At 39.7% G+C, this 11,085-nt stretch overlaps 1 protein-coding gene across 1 annotated transcript; it reads right to left on the bottom strand.

Annotated features, from left to right (window-relative positions):
• Positions 1 to 817: 817 nt before the first annotated feature.
• LOC309822396 (craniofacial development protein 1-like) lies at positions 818 to 1,715 on the bottom strand (the record flags this gene model as incomplete). Its single annotated transcript, XM_082654171.1, is given in 3 exon segments — positions 818 to 847; positions 851 to 1,114; positions 1,116 to 1,715. Coding segments are annotated over 3 exon segments (894 nt in total).
• Positions 1,716 to 11,085: the final 9,370 nt, after the last annotated feature.

The raw sequence follows: 11,085 nt of genomic DNA, 5'->3' as shown, positions 1-11,085 counted from the left end.
TTGTGTACTTTACTGTACAGTACTGTATAGAGTATAGTATCTTTATTTCAAGCCCAGGATGTCCAGAAACAAGCGTAAAAGCAGCGGTGATGTAGGTGGTACGCCAAGTGATAACGATGGAAACAAAAGTGAAAATAATTGAGATAGTGGAGCGAGGTGAAAAAACAATAAACATCACTCACTCTTATAACATGAATCATTCAACCATCAGTACAATTCTAAAGAACAAGGACAAGATCATGGAACATGTGAAGTCTGCTGTGCCGATGATGTCAATGATAATATCGAAGAAGCGTGGAAAAGTGATGGAGGAGATAGAGAAGCTTCTCAGTGTGCGGATGCAGGATCAACATCAGCGCTGAGTCCTGCTCAGCTCAATGCTGATTCAAGAGAAAGCTTAAAGCCTTTATGAAGACTTGAAGAAGAAATGCGGCGAAGAATCAGAGGGCACATCTTTTAATGCCAGCCATGGCTGCTTTCATCAGTTCAAGGCTAGAGCCAACCGTCACAATGTAAAAGTAAGCGGTGAGGCAGCAAGTGCAGATACAGTAGCTGCCCGGCAATTTCCTGAAATGCTCTGAGAATTTTTTCCCCCCCCAATAGGACCAACCTGTACTTTTTTATTTTTATTTTTTAAAAGACAAACTATTAAAAGTAAAATGACTGAAATCACATGAGATCAAGATACAAAGAAATTCAATGTAGAGAAAAAGACTTTGCTGGGAAACAGTCAATGGGAAACACAGGAAACATTTCATAGACGCACAAAAAGCTCACGTTGTAAACAGGATTAAGCTGCTGTAGGTTCCTCATCACATCAGGGTTTCATTTTGCTCAGCCTGAGATCTCACTCGATTTCAAACTGCCTGTGATCCACTCGGTCTAGAAAAGCTTTCCGTTCAGTGAACCCCTCCTTCCCTCGATTGTGGATGGCTAGTTCTTCTCCAATGCCCTCTTCCTCCTTGAAGCTCTCCCAGTCCAGCTCGGCCTTCTCTAGGGTGCTCATCTTCTGCTTCTTGGCTCCTATTTTCCCCAAAAGGCTGCTCATATCCCTTGACCTTTTTAACCCTGACCCGGCAGGAAGTGACGGTAGAGCTGAAGGGACATTATTAGCCTAGGGATTTTTCTTTCGCATTTTGCTTGAAGAAGGATTTGGCTTCTTTAGATGTAGCATCCACTTCCTTAGTCACCCTGACTTCACCAGCAAAATCAAACACCTTGGTGATTTTAACTTTTTCTGTTTCTTTAGGTTTCTCTAGCTCTTCTGCTTTGACCAACAATTTACTTGAACTTGTCTCTTCAGCCTCCTCTCCTCTTTTAACTTGTGTACACGGAGGCACTTTTGATTTTAGTCCTACGTCATTGAGGAAGCTGGCCCATAGTTCATCTTCCTTCTTTTTCCTCGTATCCTCTGACTCAATGCCTTTTTCTTGCTCTGCAGCTACATCTTCCTCCTCACTACTTCTTCCTCCAGATTCCTCACTGGCATCCTTCTCGTCCTTCTCTAATGAGAGGCCACCTTGTTTTCTCTTCCTGGCCAGAATGCTCTGAGCCTTTCTTTTTCTCCCTTTGGTTTTCTGTGTCTTCTCTTCACCATCCACTTCATCTTCCTTCACTAATTCATTTACATCATCTTCACTATACTCTCCACCCGATGACACGTAGTCCTCGTCCTCCTCCGAGGTGGAGAAATCTTCAGAGTCGAATTCCTCCATGTCGGTAAGGCGTGGGGCGGACAGAGCCGGAGCAGCTACTCCCAAAGGCAAAGCTCTAGGGAGAAACCATAGACAGGGATGCGGCAGGGTCGGCGGCAGCTGGGGCAGCCCACGCAGCGTGCTCTGAGAAATTATTGATGAAGGCGCATATTTACCCGAGCAGATTTTTAATGTAGATGAGGCAGGATTGTACTGGAAGAGGATGTCAGACCAAAGTTACATCAGTAAGGAGGAAAAGTTGATGCCAGGCTATAAAGCAGCAAAGGATAGGCTAACTGTTGTTTGGTGGCAATGTTTCCGGTGATATGAAGCTGAAGCCGCATCTTAGATTATCATTCAGAGAACCCAAGAGCCCTTCAAAACATAGCCAAGGGCTCTCTCCCAGTTGTGTGCAAGAGTAACCCCAACGTCTGGGTTACACAGACCGTTTTCCAGGGCTGGTTTTTCCACCAATTTATCCAGGAGGTGGAGAAATATTGCTTGGAGAAGGACATCCCATTCAACATTCTCTTGCTGCTCGACAGTGCTCCAGGCCACCCCCATTCACGGACGACTTTCATCCCAACATCAAAGTAGTGCATCTGCCATCAAATACTATGTTGCTTATCCAAATTATGGACCAGGGGGTTATAGCAACTTTCAAGAAATATTATTTACATCACATTTCTTGTCAGGCATCAAAGGTGAGTGATGAATTGGGAACAACCTTGTGACAATTTTGGAAGGACTATAACATCTACAAAGCCATAAAAAAATTGACTTTGCTTGGCATGAGGTTACAGCCATCACCATGAACGGAGTTTGGAAGAAGCTTTGCTTGCAGTTTATTCACGGTTTTCATGGATTTGAGAAGGTGGATGAGGAGTCCAAAGAGGTCTTCAGCAACTTAGTGACCCTCAGTGAGAAACTGGAGCTAGATCTGCAAGAGGACGATTTCACTGAACTCCTTGCTGTGCAACACGAGGAGCTTACTAATGAAGGCCTGATGGAATTGGAGTCCCAGAGAAAGGACGAAGAGAGACAAGAGGAAGAAGAAGTAACTGAAGAACTAAAGAGATTCACAATGCAGGAAATGGCAAGGGGATTGTTTTTATCTGAGGATGCACTGTTAGTTTTTGAGGCACAGGACCCGAACATAAAATGGTACATGAAGGTTGCAGCAGCCATTCAGAATGCAATCCAGTGCTACTGTGTCATCTATGATGAAAAAAAGAGAGCTACTACCCAGACATCACTGGATCATGTTTTCAAGAGGGAAGATAGAATTGAATCCAGCAAGGAACCAGAACCTGTGCCATCAATGTCAGGCGTGAGTGAATTTGCAGCTTGCCCTCCGTCTCCTATTGCTGACGGTCCTTCAGCTCTACCATCTCCCACCTCCTCTCCCTCCTCCAGTCAGTAGCTCTTCTTGCCTGTTCACTCGATGCCAGCCCCTGTATGCCAGCTATTGTGCTGTACTGCTGTACTTTTCAAGGTACTGTACTGTAAGATTAAAAGTGTTTTCATTATTTTGTGAGTTTTTTAATGTATTATTTGTGTGAAAAGTATTAGAAACCTATTATAGTACAAAAATATATAGCCAATTGTTTAGTTGGGTACCTAGGCTAAATTTGTTGGACCCACTAACAAATTGGACTTATGAATGCCCTCTTGGAATGGAACTTGTTCATATGTAGGGGACTTACTGTATTTTCTACATTTTCACATTTTTGTTTGTGTCTGGAGGAGAAAGGGGTAATTTAGTTATTCAATTCTCAATGCCTTGCCAGAATAAAAATTTGGGCTAAAATTATATAATCATACACAATTTTAATATATTATATTATTTTAATATATTTTCACATATATATTATATATAATAAGCAATAAAGTATCCAGCATGTTTAATTATGAAGTCTATATACATATTATAGACATTAGTCATTACTCCACTATACTTATATGAAAATTTAGAGTTAGCAATTTATATGCACATTAAACTCATCAAATGCTAATGACAGCTTAAATAATATTTAATAGGCATGTCTTTGTAATTCTTTTAATAGTAGCAGTGAATATGATTAAGGTAATTAAATATTGCCCCTGGGAAGTGAATGCCTAAAAATCCACGTATGGCGTTTTGAAGACTTTAAGAAATTAATCAGAGATGTTTGGGTAATGCAGCAATTTCTTTGAAGACATATGTTTAGTTAAAGAAATTAAGCAATTCTGTACTTTATAACTTTAGAGTGATGGCTATTCCTTATTTTGTGCCTTCAAAGTCTTTTGCTTATAACTCTAGTATAACATTTACTTTGTTTTGCCTTTTATAATAACTACCAAAATAAGAATGAGTCTCCATTAAGACCACAGGTCTTACAGGGTAAGAGTAAATGTATTTGAAGTAGTAACACAATCATTGTTTAATGAATTCATAAGACATCGTACGTAATTTTATTTATCTCAGGATGTTAGGATATTTCAATCCTTAAATTTTAGTGCTTACATATCTCTCAAATTTACCCCCAATATGCTATCTCCATGGATATTGACATTTAAACATTTTCAATTATTTTCTAGATTATTACAATAACCCGCTAAATAATCTCTCTGCAGTTAGACTTGCCTTTCTTATACTCTCTTCTACACTGCTGCCAAATTGATCTTTCTAAATGTTAATCTGATCAGATCACTCCCTGCTTGTCCCTACTTTATTAGTCAGGACTGTGACGGGAAATCAGTGTCACACACAAATGGGGCAATGGAGAAGATTTAAATGAAGGGACTGTCTTTAAAGATATGAGCAAGGTCAAAGGAATGGTAAAGACCTCGGGACTCTCAACAAGAGAAAGACACTACCACAAGGCATTCTAAAAGGGAAAAGGGAGAGGGCCTTTACCAAAACCAGGCAAGAGATCTGTAGCTACAGGAAATGACCTCCAGATGAGTTTGTGGCCCTAGGTTGAGGAAAGCAGTTATTGCCTCACCCAATTGATTTGGATCAGGTAACCTAGAAGTAGAGCATAAGACAGGTAGTCTTGTGCAAGTGATCTTTGAGGAAGTTCTGAGGTGAAATCTGTAAGGGAGTAAGGAGAGTGAGAAAAGGCAAAAGATGAAATTAAGCAAAAATGTGATTTCAGGAGAGGTTTACGTTCAATCTAATCCCATAGGACACTTCAGAACATAGATTGTAGCTAGAGGTTTTCTTGCCCAGAGAAAGAAGGGCTTCACTTTCTTATCTGTGCATTAGACAGTCACTGGGGACTGTCTGACCCCTGGGAGAGGAGATAGTTTAACTTCTCAGAAATCTTTGGGTGTAACAGCTTCAATCAGCCTAGGGCGATCCTCCAGAGAAATATGCCAGTTTGAGCAGTTACCAGCCAAGACCTGCAGCCGTTGGGGGATGGGTGCACCAGCCCAGTCTAAGCTCTTCCCATCTGTTCTCGGCTTCTTCAGAACTTGGGTTGGTCTAAATTTCTGGAAAAACTTGTAAAAGAAGCATTAGTAGGGTGAATTGCAGCCTTCTTTACTTCAATTGATTTTAAATTAGTAAATGATACTTATCATCTCCTTCTCCTTCTCCTTCTAAATTCCTCTTATTCTCACCTAGAACTTCAGATGGCCTCAGTAGCTTGTTTGGTGAGATGATTCAGAATCTCATCGCTGAGAGGCTTGATACCGTCATTACCATAACTTTACCAGGCAATGATTGCTGTACTTGTTCATTTATAATTAGGTTAGGCATGGACGTACCAAGAAATATCCTGTAGTTAACCTAAGTACAAAACATATTCCTCCATGCTCCTATTAAGTAACAACAACCATATCTCCTTAGGATCATAAGGTTAAAATACCCAAGTGTATACAAGTGTGCCAGTATGGTAACTCCTTTCTTTGTTTGCTGGTCAATTTGAAAAACTCTAAGTTATCAGCTGTCAGCCATGGCTTAAGTTTAGTGAGACTTGCAGTGTCTTTGAGTGAAAGCATCCCTCTTCTGGGAAATAGGACCTCTAGGCCCACAGGGTCTTAAGTTGAGCAAACGGAAAACACAAATTCTCTCAGTCGGGCCCTGGAGTGACTGTGAAGTGAAGTCACACCTTCCTCCATCACTTGGTTTCTGAACTCATTGAATAATATGGGACATAGCACCATATATGGCCATTGGTTTAGGATAAAGGTACTGCTTTCTGAAGGATAGTGCCCCCATTAAGGGGTATCATCTCCAAACTGATATTGCAGATGTGCCTTAAATGGGCATTTCCATGCTCTGTCAGGTCAGCACACTCCAAATGATTCAATATATGGTAACATCAGAGGATTTATTTGCCATGTTCCCATCATCATGCTTCTTTTGCCATTAAAAGGATCTCTTGGTCTGAGGAGACAATATGTGGGATCCTATTCTATAGATCACTCTGTGAGCCCTTGCATATTATGCTGACTGAGATACTGCTGTTAAAGATAAAAGGTAAACACGTACTTGGAATATGTGTCACTCTGCTCAAGACAAATTATTGCCCTTGTCAGGATAAGAGGGGCACAGTGTTATCAAATTACCATCAAGTGTCTGCTTGGTTTCATCGAAGTATGGTATCATATCAGGGATTCAGCATTAGAATCTGTTTCTGGATAGGATGGACATTTAGCTGGGGCATTAGCTAGATCAAATTCAGTGAGAAGGGAGCCCATGCTATTCGGTCCAGAGGTAGTCTCCATCTCTGTCATCATGGCTACTCCATTCATGAGTCTATTCAGCAAGCACAGAAGTTGGTTTATAATCTATTGGACCAGTCATCCTCCATACTTGGTTGACATATGGTAAATTCCTCTTATTTTGTGTCCATTCCCATATGTCCAGCCACATTCTACTTCCTTAGACATCCTTGTCCCTAAACTGCCAATTTTGTTCCTTGCATGCCTCCAGCCAATTAACCAAGTCATTCACCACTGCCTATGCATTCCTGTATATCTTTGTTTTGAGTCACATGTCTCTCAACAAAATTGGGTGATGAATAATACTGACCAAAGCCCTCTCTACTGTTCGAATTTTCTCATCACTACTGTCTTTCAAGGCTTCCTCTGAGTGGGCTGTTCTGTAACAGCAGCCCATTTGGGGCCCAAACTAAAACACCAGGCTGAACTATCCATGGACCAAGTCTGGGTTATTTTCTTCTTCTCCTAAGCTGGTCATAAAGAATCATCCCATGAGACCATAGTTGTGAGCTGTGTGAGTGGTATGTTTTGAGACTGTGCTGGGTGACATGGAAGTCTGAGACACTTATTTTTCCAGCTCACTTATGCCCTTTGGAACTGCTTAAGGCTGATCTAAGATGTAACCCTTCCATTTTTATAAATAATTGCTGCCTGGGCTGCTAAAGTTTATGACTTGGTGGGTCTGACAGCCGCCAGCAGTGAGCAGTTTTGGTGTCACAGCTACTTGATGTTCCTTGGCCAGATATTTATTCTGCCTGTGATCCTGATTATCAAGGAGAAGTTGGACTACTACTCCACAACAGAGGTAAGGAAAAGTATGTCTGAAATACGGGAGATCCGTTAGGGCATCTCTTAGTATTAGCATGCCTGTGATTAAGGTCAATGGAAAAGCACAACAACATAATCCAGGAAGAACTACCAGATCCTTTGGAAATGAAGGTTTGGGTCACACTGTCACATAAAGAACCATAACCAGCTGAGGTGTTTGCTGAAGGCAGAGGAAATACAGAATGGGTAGTAGAAGAAGTTATTTATAAATATCAGTTATGACCATGTGACTAGCATCAGAAATAATGACTATAACAATCATGAGTATTTCCTCCTAATTTGTTATGAATAAGTCTTGTGTGTATTTATACATATATTAAGCAAATAGCCTTGTTTTCTTTCCTCTCATATTTCCTTACCATATAACATAAGATTTATTGACTTCCTATCAGCATTTAAGTATTGTTAATTTTAAATCATAGTATTTAAGTTATGGGATAGCTGGAGAAGAGTAAACATCACTCAAGGATTTTACTTCCTCCTCTGGAGAAAAGATTAGTGTATTTTCAGTTGTATGCAGGATAGTTGTATCATGTAAGGTGGTATTATGACTTTGTTATTATCTTTATTTGGAGATTAATTATGGTTTAAGAAGATATGTATAGGGGAGGAGACCAGGATGGCAGAGTAGGAGGATGCAGAGTTAACCTCCTCCAACGAACACATCAGAAATACATCCACATGTGGAGCAATTCTCACTGAAACAAACTGGAGACTATCAGAAAGACTTTTACACATCCAAGGCTGTAAGAAAGATCCACATGGAGTCAGGTAGGAAGGGAAGAAAAGTGATCATGTCAGGACCTTTGCCCCTAGTAGGGGACACAGAAGAGAATGGGGATGACACAGGCTCAGAGATCCTGCCTGGGGAATGAGCAGTTTGAACCACATAGGTCAGAGACCCAGAGCCTGAGTCCCCTTATCTGGTTTGAAAGCCAGTGGACTGACATGTGGACTGTAAGAAGCCTCGACTCCACTCATGAGGAGTGCACACACACTTGATTACTCCAGAAACAGGCTGGAGGGAGCAGATTAAAACTGCCCAGGACTCTAGCTGGTTTCCTGCAACCATCCCAGCGTGCACCCCAGCCCAGGACTAGAGCCCTCTCCAACCCCTCTTGCTCCTCAGTGCAGCTCCACACTAGGGTAAAGGCTGCCACAGCCGAGGAAAGAATGCAGTTGAGGGGGACAAAGCCGGTTTGGACTCAGCACAGCATCTGAGTGGGGCAAGGGCAACCATTACTGGTGCACATGAAGGCAGCAGATCAGGATTGGTCTGGAACTCTAACTGGTGTGCTGGGACCACTGCAATGCACACACTGGCCCACACCAGGTGTCCACTCCGGCCTGTCTTGCTCCAGTACTGCTCACCTCTGGGGTGAGGGTGCTGGTACTGGGAGCTGAGAGAGAACACACTTAGTGGAAACAGAAACAGCTCAGACTGGATCCTCAGGGCTTCTACTCCAGCAACTTGGGACCCAATCCCACCCCCAATAAGGTAGTGTTGACACTAAGCAGAAGAGAAGTGCTAGCTCCTACCTGGTTCTGGCTCTAGATCCTCCAGCCCCACCTTCCAAGGTCATAGCTGGTAGCACACCTTGAGGGAAGAAAGAAGGAAATAATAAAGATTAGAGAGAATAAATGAAATACAGACCCAAAAAAAAGCAATAAAAAAGATCAGTGAAACCTAGGTCTAGTTTTTTTGAAAGATAAACAAAATTGGTAAGCTTTTAGCCAGGCTCATCAAGAAATAAAGAAAGCAGATGCAAATATACAGAATAAGAAATGAAAAAGTAGAAATAACAGCCAATATTAAAGAGACACATAAAGTCATAAGAGACTATGAAAAGTTATATACCAATAAATTGGACAACCTAGAAGAAATGGATAAATTTCTAGAAACATACAATCTTCCAAGACTGAACCAGGAAGAAGTAGACAATCAGAACAGACTGATCAGTAGTCGTGAAATTGAATTTAGAATTTAAAAAAAAATATCTCCCAGCAAACCAAAGGTCAGAACCTGATGGCTTCACAGGTGTATTCTACCAAACATATAAGGAAAAGCTAATATGTCAAGCTATTCTAAAAAATTGAAGAGGACAGAATACTTGCAAAATCGTTCTACAAAGCTACCATTACCCTGATACCAAAACCAGACAAAGACACTACAAAAAAAAAGATCAAATTACAGGCCAATATCTCCAATGAATATAGATGTAAAAACCCTCAGAAAAATTAGCAAACAGAATTCAAAAATATATTAAAAAGATCATACACCATGATCAAGTGGGATTTATTAGGGATGCAAGGATGGTTCAATATCCACAAATCAATCAGTCATACACCATGTTATCAAAAGGAAGGATAAAATTTATATGACCATTTCAATGGTCATATAGTGGCAAAAAAAATCATTTGATAAAATTCTACATCCATTCATGACAAAAACTCTAGTCAAAATGGGTATAGAGAGAACATATCTCAACATAATAAAGGGCATTTATGACAAATCCACCGTTAACATCACATAGTTAGTGAAAAGCTGAGTGTTTTTCCTCTAAAATCAGGAACAAGACAAGGATGCCCATTCTTGTCACTTCCATTAACATAGTACTGAAAGTCCTAGCCACAGCAATTAGATAAGAAAAAGAAATAAAATGCATCCAAAATGGAAGGGAAGAAGTAATACTGTCACTATTTGTAGATAATATAATACTCTGTATAGAAAACCCTAAAGTCTCCACCAAAAAACTATTAGAACTAATAAATGAATTCAGTAAAATTGTAGGATACAAAATTAATATATGCAAATCTGTTGCTTTTCTATATACTAACAATGAACTACCAGAAAAAGAAGAAATAAAACAATCCTGTTTAAAATTGCATCAAAAAGAATAAAATAACTAGAAAGAAACTTAACCAAGGAGGTGAAAGACCTATACTCTGAAAACTATAAAACAGTGATGAAGGAAATTGAAGATGATACAAATCGAAAGATATTCTGTGCTCTTGGATTAGAAGAATTAATACTGGTAAAATGTCCATACTACCCAAAGCAAACTACATATTTAATGCAATCCCTATCAAAATATCCATGACACTTCACAGAACTAGAACAAATAATCCTAAAATTTATATGGAACCACAAAAGACCCCAAATCACCAAAGCTATCTTAAGAAAAAAAGAACAAAGCTGAAGGTATCATACACCCTGATTTCAGACTATACTGCAAATCTACAGTAATTAAAACAGTATGGTACTGGCACTAAAACCGACACATAGATCAATGGAACAGAATAGAGAGTCCAGAAATAAACACATGCACTTATGGTCAATTAATCTATGGCAAAAGAGGCAAGAATATACAATGGGAAAAGACAGTGTCTTCAATAAGAAGTGCTGGGAAATCTGGACAGCCATATGTAAAAGAATGCAATTAGAATATTTTCTCACACCACATACAAAAGTAAAATCAAAATGGTTTAAAGATCTAAATGTAAGACTATAAATCATAAAACTCCTAGAAGAAAACATAGGCAGAACACTCTTTGACATAAATCATAGCAATGCTTTTTTATCTGTTCCTAAGGCAAATGAAAAAAAGGAAAAATAAACAAATGGGAGCTAATTAAACTTAAAAGTTTTTGCACAGCAAAGAAAATCATCAGCAAAATGAAAAGAAAACCTACTAAATGGAGAAAATATTTGCAAATGATATAACTGATAAAAGGTTAGTATCCAAAATATATAAACAGCTCATACAACTTAATATGAAAAAAACAAACAACTCAATTTAAAAATGGGGAAAAATACCTGAAAAGACATTTTTTCCAAAGAAGACATACA

The sequence above is a fragment of the Grampus griseus genome (genome assembly GCF_964374135.1).
Source record: "Grampus griseus genome assembly, chromosome: 5".
NCBI lineage: Eukaryota > Metazoa > Chordata > Mammalia > Artiodactyla > Delphinidae > Grampus > Grampus griseus.
Note: the sequence above shows the minus strand (reverse complement) of the source record. Positions and strands in the feature narration are given on the sequence as shown.